Source organism: Drosophila subpulchrella, chromosome 3L (genome assembly GCF_014743375.2).
Source record: "Drosophila subpulchrella strain 33 F10 #4 breed RU33 chromosome 3L, RU_Dsub_v1.1 Primary Assembly, whole genome shotgun sequence".
In the NCBI taxonomy this organism is placed as follows: Eukaryota; Metazoa; Arthropoda; class Insecta; order Diptera; family Drosophilidae; genus Drosophila; species Drosophila subpulchrella.
Window position 1 is genome coordinate 8097749 of NC_050612.1, and position 18449 is coordinate 8116197.

The 18449-nt window shown below is 40.4% G+C and overlaps 1 protein-coding gene across 1 annotated transcript in view; it reads left to right on the forward strand.

Moving 5' to 3' along the window:
* Positions 1 to 3467: 3467 nt before the first annotated feature.
* LOC119553309 overlaps positions 3468 to 18449 on the forward strand; it is a 37201-nt gene continuing 22219 nt past the window's right edge. Inside the window, exons 1-2 of the mRNA XM_037863635.1 lie at positions 3468 to 3676; positions 10267 to 10747. Coding sequence (XP_037719563.1) covers positions 10480 to 10747 — 268 coding nt within the window. The 5' untranslated portion in view covers positions 3468 to 3676; positions 10267 to 10479. The remainder of the gene's footprint in view (positions 3677 to 10266; positions 10748 to 18449) is intronic.

Below are 18449 nucleotides of genomic sequence, written 5' to 3' on the forward strand. Positions count from 1 at the left end.
CACAGTTGGAACTCAGGCAAAAATTACAGAAAAGTCCGAAAGGCGATTAAAAGCCAAGTCGCCTGTCCATTATAATTCCGGCCTGCTATCTTGGTGCGTTTTCCCTTGGAAAAGCCTAGACAGCCGCTAATTTCTTTGTGCGCGGAAGTGACGCCCGGCCACAAAGTTATCCCATTTAAATTTAATTAAGAGATAAACGCATGTTCCCGGTGTTTCTGACATAGGCTCTTAGGGAGCGTGCTAGCTCCAGTTACCTTAAAGCCCCGACTCCGTCTGCGCTCCGTCTCCGGCTATAATTAAATTGTCCAGGAATCAGGGGGAGGGACCTTCTGTGGGTGGCCGTGGCAGACTGACAGGCACTTTGCGTCACTGTCGTGCGGCGACAAATTACAGGACACGGCTCCTTTTGCGCGCCAACTCATCGATAGTAGAACTGGGGGTGGTGCTGCCTCGAAATCGATTTGATTCCAAGGCAAGTCCAGACAGCAGACGCACAAGTCTCATGTTACACTTGCCATCTGATAAGAGCTCACGACACCACCCACCCATTTTTCAGCGGCTTTTTAGCAAGCGTTTGAGTAGTGCAAATGCACATTTGGTGAAGAAATCCGTGTGTAAGATGGTATATACATACAGTCAGCACAACATTTATTCGGACACCCCTGATTTTCAACTTGATTCATTAATAACTCAACAAAAACGTAACGTAAACAAACATTTTATATTTCATTGTGGAGACCAACTTTCTTACAGTCTATTTTAACAAAAAAAGAAGAAATTTTTAACATTAACATAAGGTATTTCTTCAAAAAAACAAAAAAAGTCAATATTTTACGCACAAAAATTATTCGAACACTTCATTGATATACCAAAAAAAAACATATTAGTTTTTGTTGGGGTGGTCTTAGTACTTGGTAGGTCCTCCCTTAGCATCTATAACAGCTTGTAAGCGTCGACCCATGCTTTTGACCAAGTTTTCGGTCCCATTCGCGCCAATTTGGTCCCATTCAGTCATCAATGCCGTTTTTAAGGACTCCTTCGACGAAATGACACGCTTCCTTATTCTTTTCTCCAGAATATCCCACACATGTTCTATCGGACTTAAATCCGGTGACTGGGGTGGTGTTTTTAGCTGTTTACAGTGATATACCAGCCACTCTTGCACCAAATATGACGAATGTTTCGGGTCATTGTCTTGCTGGAACAAGAATGACTTCGGATTGAGACCAAGTTTTAATGCACTGGTGATCAAATTTTGGCTTAAAATGTCCTTGTACATATTTTTGTTCATTTTTTCATCAATGAAGACCATTTGATCGACTCCACCTGCAGCTACACACCCCCAAACCATTACATTGCCGCCACCACGCTTAATAGTTGAAATCAAGTTCTTCTCTTTCAAGGCTTCATTTGGTTTCCTCCATACTTTCGAAGGGCCGTCGTGTCCGAAAATGTTAAATTTCGATTCGTCACTAAAAATAACGTTCTCCCAAAACGAATCCGGCTGGTTAACATGCAGTTTTGCGAACTCCAAACGTTTTTTTTTGTTGATGGCAGAAATATATGGTTTTCGACGAGCAACTCTACCATGTAATCCGGCCTTGTGCAGGCAGTTTCGGATGGTTTGACCGCAAACTTTTTTTTGCGTAGCTTTCTCTACATTCTTCCGAATTATTGTAGATGTTGTTCTTGGATTTTGCAAGACTGTAGACACAATTTTTCGTTCCTCGCGTGGTGTTAGAATCTTTGGCCTTCCAGAATTCCCGTGATTTGCAGCTAATTCTCCAGTATTTAGGTATTTTTTGATCACACTATGTATTGTGGAAGGTGATTTGCCAATAATTCTACCGATTTCACGATAACTTTTATTCTCCAAATGTAATTTTAATATAGATTTTCGCAAATCAAGCGATAAATCTGGACCTCTGCCCATTTTGTCTAATCTTATCAAGAGACGCGCCGAAAGTAACCGAAAAACAGAAGAAAAAGCACACCGAAGCCTGATCTGAACTAATTCCAAGAAAAGTACCAAAAGGAGTCGGCGATTACCGTTGCATTCAGAAATATAAGTCGAAAAAAAAGACATGTCCGAATAATTTTTGTGCAGCATTTTGAGCAGTTTTTTCGCTTTCCTTTCCATATTTTCGTGTGTAATACAAAAAAAAAATATTATTTAATATAAATGTATTAAGAAAATAACTGTTTCCATGATACGTAGAAAAAAAGTTGATAAAATTACGAAAGTTTAAATAAATAAACCATTAAACTTGCTCATAGAGAGTGTCCGAATAAATGTTGTGCTGACTGTACATACATGGTTGGGTGTGATGATCTAAGACGTCCCTGCTTGGGCGCCAAATTTGGGGACAGTTGGTTAGGCTCCACAAAATGCTCGCTGTTAAAGTTCATCATATTTATTATAATTTAAAAGTGACAGTTAATCGATTTAAAGCCATTGGAAAATAAAAATGGTCTCTACTAGGGCGCCAAACTATCCACTTTAGAATCTTTGTTCGACCGTAAAACATTAACTATACCATTTCTTTTCTATTATCGTTTTCGGTTTTCTGGTCCTCTAAAAGCGGTGCCTATCCGCAATATATTTTCTTTGTTTCTGTTCTACGACACTGCAAGTATTTAATTACTAATTGATTTTTATATGGAAATACTTTAACAATTAAGATCAATGTAAAACAATTAAGATGGACAAATGAACCTTGGGCTTGTAATTTTGAGAAAGATCTAGCGATTATTTTTACATATGTACAAGCTTTATACTATGATTATAAAGACAAATTTTCAATAGTATATTTTACGCAATTGCTGCATTAGTTATAGACACAGATTTTTATCATGGAATAAATCCAAAACTCAATATAGTAATTCAATTCAGAAAAAAATTGTACTCTAATAGGGCGCCAAATTTGAGTACAGTGAACTGTGCCTAACAGAAACAAAACAAGGGAGAAAGTCCAAGAGAGAAAAGTGGGGGGAGTTTTGCAATGTGTGCTGAGAGAGCGAGAGAACTTGCCGCAGGGGTGGTTCATTTTGGGTGGCAGGTTTTTTTCTACCACCAAAGGCGCCGGCTTCAGTTCGCCTTCAACTTTGCTCCGCTCCGGTTGCCACAATGGTTCGTTTGAAAGAGATGTGCATCGCCAGTGCGTTGAAAATATAAACAAATACAAAGAATAGATTAAATCTTGTGCTAGAAAGTGAATTGCTAGTGATTAATACACCTGCAACAAACAGTTTCCTACGCTGAGCTAAAAAAGAAAGCTGTCCACCCTTTTTTGGAGTCTCAGTGGAGCTGTCTAGCCGTCTCGCTCGCACACGGCTTGGCAATCGATAAGCCTAACAGCGGTGCTGTCCACTTGCTGGACGCTGTTAGCTTTGACTGTTAACTTTTAACAGCGAGTGTTAAAGGAGGTAAAAGTTTGTGGCGAGACGCCAAAATAATCGCCATTTAAATCGAACGAGTCACAGTCGCAGTTGAAACGTTGAGTGAGGAGCTTTTCGTCGCGCTGTCCCAACCCGCAATTGTGTGAAATATACTATCGAGAATTGAACTGAATATTCCATATACAAAAAGCTTGTGCTTAAAAATAACCGCTGGAACTTTGGCACAATAACAAGTGCAAGGTTCATTTGTGCATATTAAGTGATCAATCTTTATTGTGTGAGTAGAGCTATATGATATGCAAAACATCATGCGATTTTTAATTAATCGGCTGCTGTGCAGAACTTTATGGAATTATCCATAAACAACATAAGCCAAGTGCATAATAAATTCAGTTACAGTGTCGTAAAAAAGCCAAGAAGAACGAGTATTGCGGATGGGCACCGCTTTTAGGGGACCAGAAAAGCGGGAACGGTAACGGTAGCGGTAGCGGGAATAGAAATAGGATAAGGAACAGGATCGGGGGTTGCTGCTCCCGTATTCCCTGTCCTGCGTTGAGGTCATTTGCACTCATTTGTCGCGAGGCCCGAAAAGGGGGTGGATTTCGGCTCGCCGGTTAATCTCATTCATCAGAGAGCCGCAAAACGGAGCCGTCAAGTTGAGTTTTACACATTTTACGCCCCCGACTGCGAGTACTACGAGCGAGTAGTATTCTGGTTCTCTCTCTTTGCGAGAGAGCGTTCCCCCTCTGCTGAGAGCGCACCAAGGACTTCTGTTAAGGCTGCCGTCTCGCTCGCACGTCCGGCGGAGTGGTGCGGTGTGGTCGACGGCGAAGGTCCTTCACGCATATCCCTGGCATATATACACATGTGTGCGTGTGCAGGAGTACATACTATAGCAGCAGGCGAATGTGTGAAAGTAGTGCCATCGGACACACCAACACACACACACTATCGCACATGCCAGGGTCAGGTCAGGAAGTGTGGTAATGGAGGATTATTCTGTTGCTTCCCCCCCTTTCCCACTCTCTCCTCCGTTTTGGATTTTCTAATTTATATTTTTTGTTCGACCAGGTCTTAGCCAAGGCTCCCCGACAGGTGATTTATTTGTGTCCGCACTCCATAAAGCCCAGTAGTTCTCGCTGCGAACCGTAATCCCCGCCAGCACTCGAGGGACCCATATAAAAACAGTCAGGATTCCCTAACTAGCACGTCAGTGGGAAACAACAAATCTCTGATTGGAAGAAAAACGTAATTTCCAACATTTCTGATTGAAAGCTTCCCCAAGTCCAAACATAATAATAATATAGGCTTGCGAAAATCAATAGGTCATATTTTAACTATAATAGAAAACATTACTTTTAGAACTTCGACCTTCAGTCAAAATTCGGAAGGGTTCTCCAGCATATAGCCAAAACAATATCTGTCAAAGTTTTTTTATTTTACCCAAGATAGCAAGACCCCCTTAATTGAACTTCCATTATTCAAAGTTCCGATAAGTTAAGTTCGGTTTAATGGTTATAAGGAAACGGTACTACCATATAGGGCTAAACAGCTTTATAACAAAATATTTTATAGAGATGGCCCATTTTGAATATGAAACTTTCAGTCAACCTTTTTTTAAACGGGCTAAACCCAAATTCGATCCAAACTCATTCTAGACTCGTTAATTGGTACCGTAAGACGAGATAATGCTGCAGAGCTGCTGCGGTGAACCCGCCACACTCCGAGTTGCTGGACCAGCAAGCGTATTAATCATTAGCCTGACCTCGACCCTTTCGAACCAACCCCCAAGAACCCCCTTTCCCCACCGAGCGGGAAAACAAGTTGATGGGGCTGTCAGCTTATGTGCTGCGCTGGGCACAAATGAGAAAACTGCCAACGGCTAAACATAAAAATAAATAAATAAATTTGATTGCGATTGCGGTTTCTTGTCTGGACGTGGACATGGACATGGACATGGTCCTGGTCCTGGATTTCGCCCCGGGCACGCCCCCGCCATTAATCTGTCAGTGGGATTTGGCCGAAAGGCAAATCGAGGGCTTTGATTTCTTCGTACTTCGGCGTCCGATTGCTCTTGTCATCATTGCGGCTGCTTTTTGCGTCTTGGGATTGTCTCAGCTGTCACTCGTTAGGGTTTCTTGTCAACACCCGTTCTCTAAGCCATGTCCTTGGACCCATAGTCCTCCACTTTCACGGTTTTTCATCGCAATCGCCATGGCAGCACAATCTCATGATTTGGCACTTTTGGAGCTTAAGGAAATGGGCATCATGAGTGGCAGAGCGAGGCGGTTATGTCAACACTCCATTGAAGCCATTTGTAAAGTAAAGTGTTGAAAAATCACTAAAAAAGCACAAGCCCTTGAGAAAATATAGTTTAATAATACTGAGTCAGCAAATAAACTCCAATGATAATCATATATTTTACAAAGTTCAGTTTATAAAGGGAGCAATTGTAAAACTGTCCTTTAGAGACATCATGGAAAACCCATAAAAGGACTAAATGCTGCAGAAAATGACTTCAAAAATACACGCAAACATGTTTCGCACAAAAGAGCTAAACGAAAGCGACGGCCAAAACAATGCGGCCCTCTCCTTGGCCCTTCGAAAATGAAAGAACCCCTTCTTGCCACTGAAATTACTCATTCGCCGTGGAGCACGACTGCACTCACACATAGTGACGTGTTTCTGTTCCTGCCCCCGTTTGTTGTTGTTGGCAGCTCGGTTCCGTTTTCAGCAGACAAATAGACATGCCCCGTGCAGACGTGAGTCAGACGCGGACGGAGACTGGCGGACACGGACGCGGACGCGGATGCCGAGCCGGACGGACACGGACTTGGACGGACAGGGACGGGCACTGGCGGACAGGGCGGACGGACGGACAGACGGGGAAAAGCGGTTGGCAAACATGCATGCACCAAGAAAAAAAAGCATAACCTATCATATCATTTTCATCAGGAATGTCATTTTACAAAAACTTTTCAGGATAGGGGTACTATTTTTAATTCGTAATATTTAAAGATTATAAGTTCTAACAGTCCCTGGCTAAAAAAGATTATAATGGCATTTAAATAGGGTGGTACATATTTTTAGAAAAATTAAAAAAAAAACATTTTTTGGAATCGCTTGTTTCGTATTAGTTTTGTAGGCTTAACTTTAAAGGATTTTCGACAAAAAAGTTAGTCAGAAAATAAAAGGGTATATGAGTGCAGTTTCACAGAAGTGTAATTGAAAAGAATTTTGATTTTGGACAATAAAGTTAGTCAGTCTAATAAAGGGGTATGATAATATTAGTGGAGTTTAATAGAAATGTACTTCGAAAAAATTTAAAAATTGAAAGAAGAACTATCAACCATCATAAAAGTATTTATAAATTTTCACCGTGTAGACGGGGTGGAGAAAAAATGCGAAATCCGTTCGCATTCGCTAGCTGGTGTTGGCCAAGTGTTGCCAACATAAAACACTCCGCCGCCATAACGTAATTTCTTTTGTTTATAACGTCCTGCAGTTAATACATTTGCATTGTGTGTGTGGCCGAGGTGTCGGTGAATGCTCCCCCACGATTTCAGCCCCAGGACGACAAACACACGACAAAGGGTGTCCCTTCGGAACTCCAACTCCCCCTTTCGGCCATTGTTGCTGCTACTGCTTTCACCACCCCTTCTGCCAACGCTTTTCTTTCCACCGCTTTCCCCGTATTTACTGAAAGCCAAAGTGAGCGTTTTTTGTGTGCTTTTAACGCGCTGTCCAAAATGGTTCAGGTGTAGGGAGCGAACACGATTTTATGTCATGCATTGTACATAAATATTTAAAATGTACTCGTATGATAAGGTCGGACGGTTTCTGGAAGTCACTAAAATGGGCTGTAAGTGCCAGTGAACAGCAGCATATCAAAACTCATCCTAATCTGATTTAAAAATGCACCTTCAAAAATTAAGAAGGAGAGGTTTTAACAGTATTACCAGTTTATAGTTAAATACAACTCCACTGGCATTAACTTAGGGAATAATAAAGTATTCTTCGCTAAACATTCACTAAGCACTGTACTTCGCCTTAAAAATTTGGAACCGCCCATATAAATTTAAGGACTAGTGGACAACAAATTGATGTAAGTCCTGCAATATTTACTTAACTTAAACTAAAATCAAGGACGCTTTTTTCTAAGTGTATATAGTAGATTTTTTCAGTTGTTAATGTTATTCCCAACTTAAGTCTGAATACATGATCAATATAGGATAATTAGTTTGGACAATAGAAGCTTTCAGAATAAATATAAATATATTGTAATCATGATCATACAACTTACAATCAAGTGGTTTGCAAATGGGTTTGGACTTACAAATATTTTCTTAAGTAATTTCTCATTGTAACTTCCTCCTAGATTCCCATTAAATATGTTTTGCCTGGCTGCCCCAGAATAATGGACATGACAGAGAATGCAAACTTCGGCCCCCGGAACCCTCCATTCTTATTATCTCTCTATGCAAAGCCCTTTGTTTTTCCATAGTACTAGTAAAACACCATAGAATATCGTAAATATTAGGGCGCACTAGGGCATCAAAATCAAACAAAAGAAAATATAGCCGGAACACATAAAAATCCCCAGTAATGTGGGCTCCAAAGTGATTTGACGATGAAACCCCACAGGGCCATTAATTGTATGTCGCCTAATTTTTCTTCACAGCCACGTAGTGTTTCCATATTGTCCATAGTTTCAGCCGTCGTTACTGCTCTTGTTCCCCGTGACTGTGGCTGTTACTGCAACTGCTACTGTGACTGCTGGCCATGTTTCCAGGGAGCGAGCAAAGCGGCTTTTGTTTTTATTTTCAGTTTTTCTTTGTGTTGAACTGGTAGTGCTGGTAATTTATGCGGCTTCCCAGTTCCGCCACTCCCAATTTCCCAACTCCCCCGTTTTCCGCACATTTTCACTATGGAACTTGGCCATACGGCAGCCGAATTCCATTCAGCCAACTCAAAATTATTCGCTTTGATTCGTATTTTTCGAATTTTGTAAATTAGAGGGCAATCAAAGCGTAAACTTTTATTTCTCGTCGCTGAAAAAGCACACACGAAATTGGTCGGCGTCGCTAACAGGCAGAATGTATCCTCTAATGTCCCTTCGATAGCGATTTTCTCAACTGCCCAGAAAATTGGTTGCCATGGTGGCCGGGACAATAACAAAAAGTACGAAAAAGGAAAATAGCAGCCATGGAAATACAAGTTCGCCTGACACATCCAGGGTCCCCATATCCCATCCATATCCCGAATACACCTCCTTTCATGTGCGGACTCTTGTGTGCAAGTGTGAATATTAGGTCACAGACGTGTGTGTGTTTTTCCTGAATAGCGAATCGACGTAGCTGGATTTCCTCGCTCGGGTATTTTATTAATTGTAGTTTTCCTTGCCCAACATTTTGTAGCTTGTCCTCGACTGTTCGGTGTTTAGTGGAAAGTTTTGGTTCCATCGCATCGGGCTTTAATCACTGAACGTTTGGAAAAACAGTTTTGGTTTGGTTCAGTGGAGCATTATGGTAGCTAAAAATTAAATTGTTTCTTAAATTTTGGAGTTGTCAAAGTCTGTTCTTAAGTTTAGAATAGTTCTTGCTTGGTTCAGTGGTGCCTTATGGTTAGTCCTTCAAATGGTTCTGTTTGAAGTGTACCTAAATATTACATCGTATTTACACTTCTGAGTTGTGGATGACAGTTTTTTAGCTTATAATATATTTTAGTAGATAAAACCACCACTTAAGTAATTATCTTTTCCTTACGTAAAGGAAAAACTCAAGAAACGTTCCCCTAGATTGGAATTTATAAAAATGAAATTATCTTGGGGCCGGGCTGAGCACAAAGCCACCCGTGGGGAGATGCCAGGCGCAGAAAAAGTGGCTCACAAAAGAGGACAAAGTGAAAAGCTATAATCAGATTTAATTAAACACGAAATTGGAACGTTGGCTGGCTGTCAGGCACGCCAGAATGGGAATGTGTGTGACACGGTCACTGGCCATGTCCTCCGATTTGGCTGCGGGTCCTAGTTTCAGTCCGACATACATATATGCACCCCTTATTGGATGTGTGTGTGCCGTGATGTATATGTTGCATTTTTTGCAGGCTGCCTCTGATTTCTCATTATTATTTCGCTTTATGTGGAGCAGCTGGCGACGATTTGCAAGTGTGATAAACTTGCAACCGAAGCCCCATGGCGTTTTGCCTTTTTCCATTCGGCTAGGGGATAAGGAACAAAGTGGAGCAGCTGGGCAGTACTTGGAAATCGGCGGCAGCTCCTTATGGCCAGTCTCATTACTTTTTAACACCCGCCCACACAACCAGTTTTTTTTCGCATGGAGCCACAATGTATTCATGGCCTGCGCTGCCATGATAAACCCGTCCACACTGCGTATGCGTAATATTTCACTTTGCATGCCCTCTTACGTAAGTGCGAACTGCCCTGCATTCCCAGTGGCTAAATTTATGCATTGATTGCCTCGATTTATGAGATGTCTTCACGCCTCCAAATATTGACCCAATCCAGTGGGCATTGCCATGTGGGATTAAGCTGAAAGAATAAAAAAGAGGGAGACCATAAATGAAACTAGAGTCTCAGGAAAATAATAAACATACATCACTAGCATTTAAATAATCTTAGTTCTAGAGATAAAACTTTGAAGAAAATGTATCCTTCCCTCGAGGGTAATAAATTTCAAATTTTTAAGTGAAAAAAGTATATAAAAAATAAAATACAGAAATGTCAGAGCGTCGGAAAATGAATTGCAGCGACCATTATCCATTTTCATCCACTGGCCGCAAGCTGTTGCCAATTTTTTCGGCCATCAAATACCATTTCCTCTAACTAAATGCACTTTTTGTTTGCAGAGCGGAATTGGAACGCTGGCCGCAACCCGTTAATCTCCAATGAGGCGACACATTTGCGAGGAGGGAAATTCATAAATGAAAGCTTCTAATTGCCGGAGAATGACGAACGTGACAAGAAATCAGCGCGAGCGAACAAAGGCGAAGCAGACTTTTTAGGCAGCCGGAAAAGCAGCCAGCGAAAGCCGCGAAAATTGAGCCACCGAAGCTTCGGCGATGCTGTTGATGCCCACATCCTGTGGGCCGGGGCCACCCACCCACCTCGGCCCCACCTCCTCGCCCACCCACTGCCCATCCCCATCCCGATTCCGAACCGCCCGAGGAGCGGCAGCTGATGGAGAACCAGTCCGGCGGTCAGGGACCCTGGCCCAAAGGCAAAGTTCGGGGTCGAGCATTCCCCAGTGGCTGTTAATCCTCCTCGGACTCTTCGCCATTCTCGCCCAGACACCAGGCAGCCAGGTGGCCGCCGAGAAGAGTAAACACTGTGAGTACCCCTTATATAAGAACTTTATTTATAGAGCATATTATACGGATATATTAAATAATTGTGAAAAAATGTTCTCTGCAAAACAAGATGTTACTTACATTAAACTGCTTTTAGAGTTTAAAGATACATATATATATTACTTATAGATACATTTTGGATAATATATTTTCTGACTTTCTGGTATATGATACCAAACAATTCCAACTCTTAATTTATATTAAGTATCCAACAAATCGAAGTAAAAGTTATTTTCTGTACTCTTTGAATTGTACTGTACAATCAAACTTCACAAAAAACAATTTTAATTTTTGGTATAAGGGTATGTTTAACCTAAAAGGTTTTTTCTTGTACACTTGTTTTCTATATAACCAATATATGCTGTCTATTTAAATAAAAATATATATCCCTGCATTGACATAGCAGAAAATAATATGCCATTTTATACGAGCATATGTACATTGTACATATGAAGTGGACATTTTCCACCCTCCGTAAGCTTTGCTCGTCTTGTACAATGAAATCTGTCAACAGCTTAGTTTTATGTTTTTGTGCCATTTCCTTTGCACGACAATAAAAATTTGTTTGAGCAAATGTAATAAAAGTGCATTTAAATGTTGCTGAACGGAAAAATCCGGAAAAAATGGAAATCCTCGAACTATAAACATATAAACACCACGCACTCACGCAAAAGTATATAAATACACATGCGAATGGCAGGGCTATAACGTTGTGTGGCAAGCTTTTGTGGTAATTCATTCACTTTCCGCATATTGTTTATGTGGCAAATAAACAACAAATAAATACATTTTTACGATGCAATGTCAACGTGCACACAAAAGTATTTACATGTGTACAGAAGCACGTGCGAAGGCATTCATTTAAGAACCATCGTATTTGTGGGCCCCAGGAATTTCGGTCTTCGTAAAAATTAGTTTTCAGTAAGTTTTCCCAATATTCCACATAATTGAAGTCCAAGTAAAATTCGAATTTTTAGCTTATTTACCTTATTTCAAAAAAAAAAGAAATATACCTAAAGGTAAAGTACTAAGGGATGACTTCTCAATGTAAAGTTAAAATTCTAGTTTGTTGTCTGTGAGAGGAAGTTAAAAAGAAATTTAATTTTTCGAAAAAACATTTTTGTTTCTTTATCGTGATATTCATTTTACGAGCGCAGAGGTTTCTATCGCCAGGCTCTTTGGGAAAATCGATTTGTCAATGCTAAAAAGTATTCTATATAGAGTAGGCAACCTTTTCCTTGATATTATCAACTTGATACTTTTAGTTTAAACTAGAGCATTGCCTGGCTAAAACCTGACAACAAGGAATTTATGGTTTATGATATTTAAATTTTGAGTTCTTCTGCTGCTTCAAAAATTTAGATAAGGTTTTCCTTCCTTCAAGGCATGCATAAGATAATGATTAAGATGCCAATTGAAAGTATTAATCATTCCAAAACAACCACCACAAATGGTAGACTTTTAAGCTAAAGAACATATACTTTGCTCGTGCCTTCAGGAAAGTAATTTTTACTTAACAAGCCTGGTGTCGGAAGTAGTCTGATTATGAGCCGTTCGAGGGGTACGGAAGTGTGCCCGTATGTATATGGTTTCCCCGATACGGCTAAACAGAGAATGGCGACCGCGATTGCCGACCCATGAAATGGAATTACTCGGGCGGAGCGACGCGACTCCGTGCCTCGAACTCGTGCAGTTTGCGTTCCGGCGACGAAAGTTGTTGGTGCAAATTATTTCCGTATTTTAGCATTAAATCATAATTAAAATTTGAAGTAAAACAACTTGCATGCCGGCAATTGGGGGCGCCGCCTCCTTTTGCGAAAGTGGGATCGAGGATTCGCAGGCGGAGTCGCAGTTGCAGTCGATGCAAAAGTTTGCTAGTCGAGGGCGCAGAAAAAGTTCGCTGCATACTTATTTGGGCTCGTTTCCGGTTTGCTGCTGACGCAACTGCCATTTCCCCTCCATTTCCCGTCCTTTTCTTTCCCTTCCACTCTTCTTGAATGCGATGCAGCCTAATTGCAGCCTCCGCGGAAAAAAGTCGGGTGACGAGTGCCGATGCTAACTAGGCTTTGCTACTCAACACACTGGAAACAGTTTCTTTTGGGATTTCAATAAATATTATAAGTCTTAGTTATAACTGATAACTAATGTATTAGGTGTGCCACAAATCACTGAAGTTTTTAAATGAGTTATAAATGTAGTTTAAGGCACCTACAAGTATGCAAAAGAATATTTTTAACGACTATCCTGTATACACTGATTACTTTTCTGTTTACCTTAGCCAAGAAAAAAGTAAGTAATTATGTACATTATACATATACCGTTGAATATAAATGTAGGCTATAGGAAAAGACATTACTTTTAAATTTTTTTAACAATAAATTTAAAAAAAGCATACTTTTAGACACCTTAAATAAAAATTGTTTTAAAGGCCAAGGTTCTTTTAAATTATGATAATTATTCAAAAAATGTATCTAATTAAAATACGAGTTATGAGTCGAATAATTTTAAATTCCAAGTTGATTTTTGTATTTCAATGGCAAAACTCCATATTTCTTTTAAAATTTATAATATTTTAAATATTTTATTTTATTTTACAGTCTGTTTTTTTTAACTTTCCCCTCGCACCACTGTGCTTTGCTCTAATTTCGTTTGTCTTGCTCATTTCCTGGCGACGCTTAGCTGCACTCGCTGCTGCCTCGGTCCCGGCTGCTTGGGTTCCTGCTTCAGGTCCTGTGTCTCCTGATCCTGCCCCTGCTGCTCCTCTTTTGCTGTGGTCACAGACTCCAGCTCCAGCTCAAGCTCGAACTCAAACCCAGACACAAACGCGAGCCGCACGCGCTCCCCTCGCAGGCTGTCCCCAGCAGACTTGCGGCCCACGTGGCGTGTACTTAATTTCCCATGCTCATCGCCGGGGCGCGTTAACTTTTTTACCGGCCACATACTTACTGCCCCCTCGATTTTCCGCTTTTCCACCAACTCCTTTTGGCCCCCTACTTATTACACTGTCGAGCAGCATTGAAGACTTTTCAACTCGTTCAACAAAATTTTGCACAAAAGTTTCATAATTAATTTCATGTTAAGTGGCAATGCGAGTGGTGGGCGTGGTTGCCGCCCACTTTCCAGCCTGCCCGTTTCAGTACCTTTTTACAACCCCCCCCCCCAAAAAAAAATCCTCCTGGACTGGTGTCTTTAATTTGAATTGTCATTTCCTTTCTTCAGCTCTCTCAGCCACTTTGGTGTCGTCTGCCAGGCATCCGGTTGGTGGCCACGCCCACTAACTGCCACATCCTCTTACCGCCCCTGAAAGGGTGGATTCCCCCCCCCCCCCCCACTCACCGCCAAATTGCGGTCGCACGTTCAACTTGATTAGCGTAACTTATAATGACTCGCACGAGCAGCCAGTCTCCTGGCAAACTTGTTGGGTCTCACTCAAATTCCATTCTGCCAAAACACTTGCAAACGGTTACTTTCATAAGTAAATATATACTTAAAACCATATGTATGTGTATATAGAGGTTTTTTGGGGGCTTTCGGAGGCATTTGAAAGTGGTTTTCATAATTACTTTGTGTGAGCTTCTAATAGTATGCGTGTATGTACCTTCCGAAAACTTTGCGACTGTCACAAAACCGGAACTCTGCTTTCACATGCTTGTTAACCCTCCATTTACAATTATGTGTGCGATATTTGCTCGTAATTATATAACCGTATATTAACAAGTTTATTACTTGGGGACTCGCATTTTGATAATTGCATTGCGCTCAATTAAGGTAAATTGGGCGTGCTTTTATTGATCATTTTAAATGAGTGTGAAACATGGCGTCGAATCATATCACTCCTTTCGAAAATCTATAAAGGTGTTTATTTTTACATTATTCTATGCTGATTTTAGTTGATTTATTTAAATTTTCATGATGTTTTCTCATAATTTGTATCAACAAAAGGATACAATTTTGATTAATTAGTTATTGTATTTGTTTATTGATTGTAAGTTAAATATGAATATTTTTGTATGCTCAACACGAAAATTATATTAATAGTAAAACTTTTTTACATTTTTAAGATGGATGCAAAATACATTTTTAACAATTTTGTAAAATTTTCAAGATGGAAATAAAATTAAAGGAACAACTTCATCTGAATTTTGTTGGATACTTTGAAATTGAGCATCTCTTGAGTTATTTTTTTTAATTTGAACATTTATTGGGTTTCTTCAGTAATGGCGGAAGTGCGTATGTTTTGACGAGGGATACTGACAGCTCGCTCGCTTCTGTTCACCATCCCAATTTCCCCGCCGCATTGTGCGATTCCTTGCAATAATGCGAACATTATACAATCCTGAAAATATGTCACGTTGCCGGGATCCTACTCCAACTCCCCCCACTTTCTACCCGAGTCCAACTCAAACAGAAGCTGATGGCCGACTGCCAATAAATTTGTGAGAAAAACAACTGTCGACGGGGACGAAGAAGTGGCATAAAACTTTTGCTCTTTGTGTGGCATAAATATGAATGAATGGATTTGGACCTGGGGCTTAGGAGCAGGAGCTCCGGAATGGGAATGGCAGTGGGACCAACTGGTCCACTGCGGCATATACATATACCCCAACCCTTCGTCTACATACAAATTTATCCAAAATGAGTTTCGGCCGAGGAGTCCAATGCGGTCTTCCCACGTCAACGGTTGAGTTCACAAAGGAAAAAGGGCTGAGGGGTGGAAAAGGGGTAGGGAACCAAGGACTTTCCATGGGCAATAAATTTTAATTTTCCTTAAATCCTTGCGCATACGAAATGAGATTTGTAACAAGCCGCAGCAATCATCTGCTGGCGCTTTCCTTTCACTGCCTGAAAACTTCCACGAGTGAGGAAATGATTGTCTGGCAGATCTTGATTAATTGAGACTGGCTTTATTTGACTTAAATTCCCTAATGCCTTACCCCTTTATGTCAGATTTAAAATGAATGAACTTGAAGATTGCCAAAGGCCTTGCCTTTAAAATAACTCTTCTTATTTTCTCATCAATTTAAATTAGCTTTCTATATTCCTTAGCGGCTTTAAGTATGTGCAATCACATTTAAATTCAAATAGTATTCTCATATATAATAAACGGATATAATGCAATATAATTACTCACACTTACTTGATTTTAGACTTGCTAACAAGGTTTATTTTAAAAAATCTACCTAGAAAAACAAGGCATCTACAGTTTAACAAACTTTTATGAATACATATATTTAAATATTTTAAATTTTCCATGATGTTTTAAATTAAAATTGGTCAAGTAGCTAAAAATTAAGCTAGTGTCATAAGGCCTCAGATATCCAATTCCATTCCAATACCATTTTAAATACTTTAGTTTTGTGGTTCACAAATATATTTAAAATTTAAATGTGGTCTTTATGGGTCACGATACCCTTTGACCTGCTTGTTTTCAATCCCCAGTCCCTTTAATAATAAATCTTGGCCGAGTGACGATGACTCAGCTGCTTAGCGATCCCTGGAGAACGGGGACAAGTCACAGTCAAATGCGCAGATAAATGTTTATGGAAGATAAATTGCAGCCAGCGGATAGAAATCAGGCAACGCGTAATAAATTCCATTTGTAGTTCGCAACTTGGGGAGAAATTTGTGGGTGTATGGGGGTAAAGTTGGGGAGGCGGACTTTGCGAGGGAGCGATGCCAAATCGAGTATTGATGCGTTGGCATCCCGCGGCACAGTGGCATTGCCAAAAAGGCCCCTCCGGATCCGAAGACCCCTCCGATTTCCACAGCCATCCGGGCTCCAAAAACACCGAACAATGAATTCGTTCGATGCGAATTGGTTTTGTGAAATTGTCCACGAACGTGGGCGGATCATTTATCAATATTTCCGCTCTCCGCCGGAGTCGAAGTAGGTAATCGCTTATTATGCGAAATCGGTCGATAAATGCAATACATATGTGTGTCCCACTAACCCCACCAAACCGATTGCTAAATTTAATTTATGTATTGCCAAAAAAAATACACACTCTGTCAATTGCCCGAATTGGGTTTGACAAATTGAATTTGGGTAATTTCCAAACGTTGACCCATTTTAATTGGCTTTAAAAGGCTTACTTTTTGTCAACCAATCAGCACTTTATTTGTTCATTTCATTTCGAATAAACTGGTGGTAAACTAATTTATTTCGAAGTGAAGAATTTTTTTGCAGATTATAATGTGCCATTTAGTTATAGTTATTTGTACCATTTGCCAATATTCACAAAATTGCATATCAATAACCTTGATAAAAATATGCAATTTGTAAGCTTGAAACCATATGAAACATCAATACAAATATTTTTAAATTGTTAGGAATTCAAATAAATACACTAGAATTTCATTTGGCACTTCTGACCTATTTTAGCTACTGGCACAAGGCTTTGTCAACCAAAAACAATGCAATTACTGTACTGTAACATGGCCAGAAAATTCCTGAATTTAATTTAGAAACCTTGATGCCCAATACTAAAACCTTGAGCACTGCATTGATGAATTCCGCAAATCCTGGCGGAGCGAAGAAAGAGGGAAAGTGCTCGGAATGGGCCTCAAAGGGGCATAAAATGAGTCGAACATTCCGGGCATTGTGCCTTCAGTTAAGCACATGAATCCCTTTTGTAATCAAATGCACAGAAAATTGTATTCTATTCAGGAAAAATCCACTGCGAGTCCCAAACCTCTTTCGTGTCGTCCTGATGATGGGCTTTGTATCGGCGGGGCTTTCTCGGGCACCGGGGTATATGTATATTATATATATTTCTGTGTCCCGTATCCCCAGTATCCGGGTTTGTGTGCGCGTGATCCACTTAGGCGTTGCACGGAGAATCCACGCAAAACAAAGAGGCGAAATTATCTTCCAGAACCAAGATTCCGGCGGGGGCGGGGCAGTGGGCGTGGCCGGTGGCTGAAAGAAAAATATTACAAGAAGCGCCTAGACAATAGCACCGAAATAAGTAAACAACAATAATAAAAAACAATAAGAAAAATAAAAAAAATAATAGAGAAAAGACGCAGCACCAACAATGGCGTAATAAACTAACGGTAAAGCTAAACTTGCTGGCCAAACTATGCAAAAAGTTTTCGCTTTGTTTCGCAGCACCAGCAAAAATGGAATTAATAAAGGCAAAAATGATTTTCGAAAAATATTTAAGCCCCTTTATAGGCCAGCTAAGTCCAGAAAATGCCGGCGTAGGGCAGTGCGAAATTTAATTAACAATTTGCCAGGGCTAAAGTAAACAAAAGCCCTGCAGTCCTCTCACCGAACATCGGATATCCAGGGGGCTCAGCTGGGTTTACCTACTCGTTCCGTTCCGGGAATTGATCTGGACCTGGTCTAGGGATTGGGACTGGGTAGCCCTTCGATGGTTGCATGACAACTTGAGAGCTCCTTGACAAGTTCTTAATGAAAAGTTGAAAAGCGCACATAATTAAACTGCCCTTTGCAAGCGCAACTGTCAAAGTTTATTCAATCAGAAAAAATAGAATCAGGTCCTTTGACCATTCGTCGAAAAAGTAGCTACGATGTACGGAGAAAGTTAGGTTTATTTTAAGAAACGACTACAGCAGCGTTCTTTTCAAAGCGTAAGCTGGTCTTTTCATTTATCCACCATGATTATAGCCCCTTCTTTAAGAAAAAAGAGTTCGATAAAATATTACGTAGTAAATTC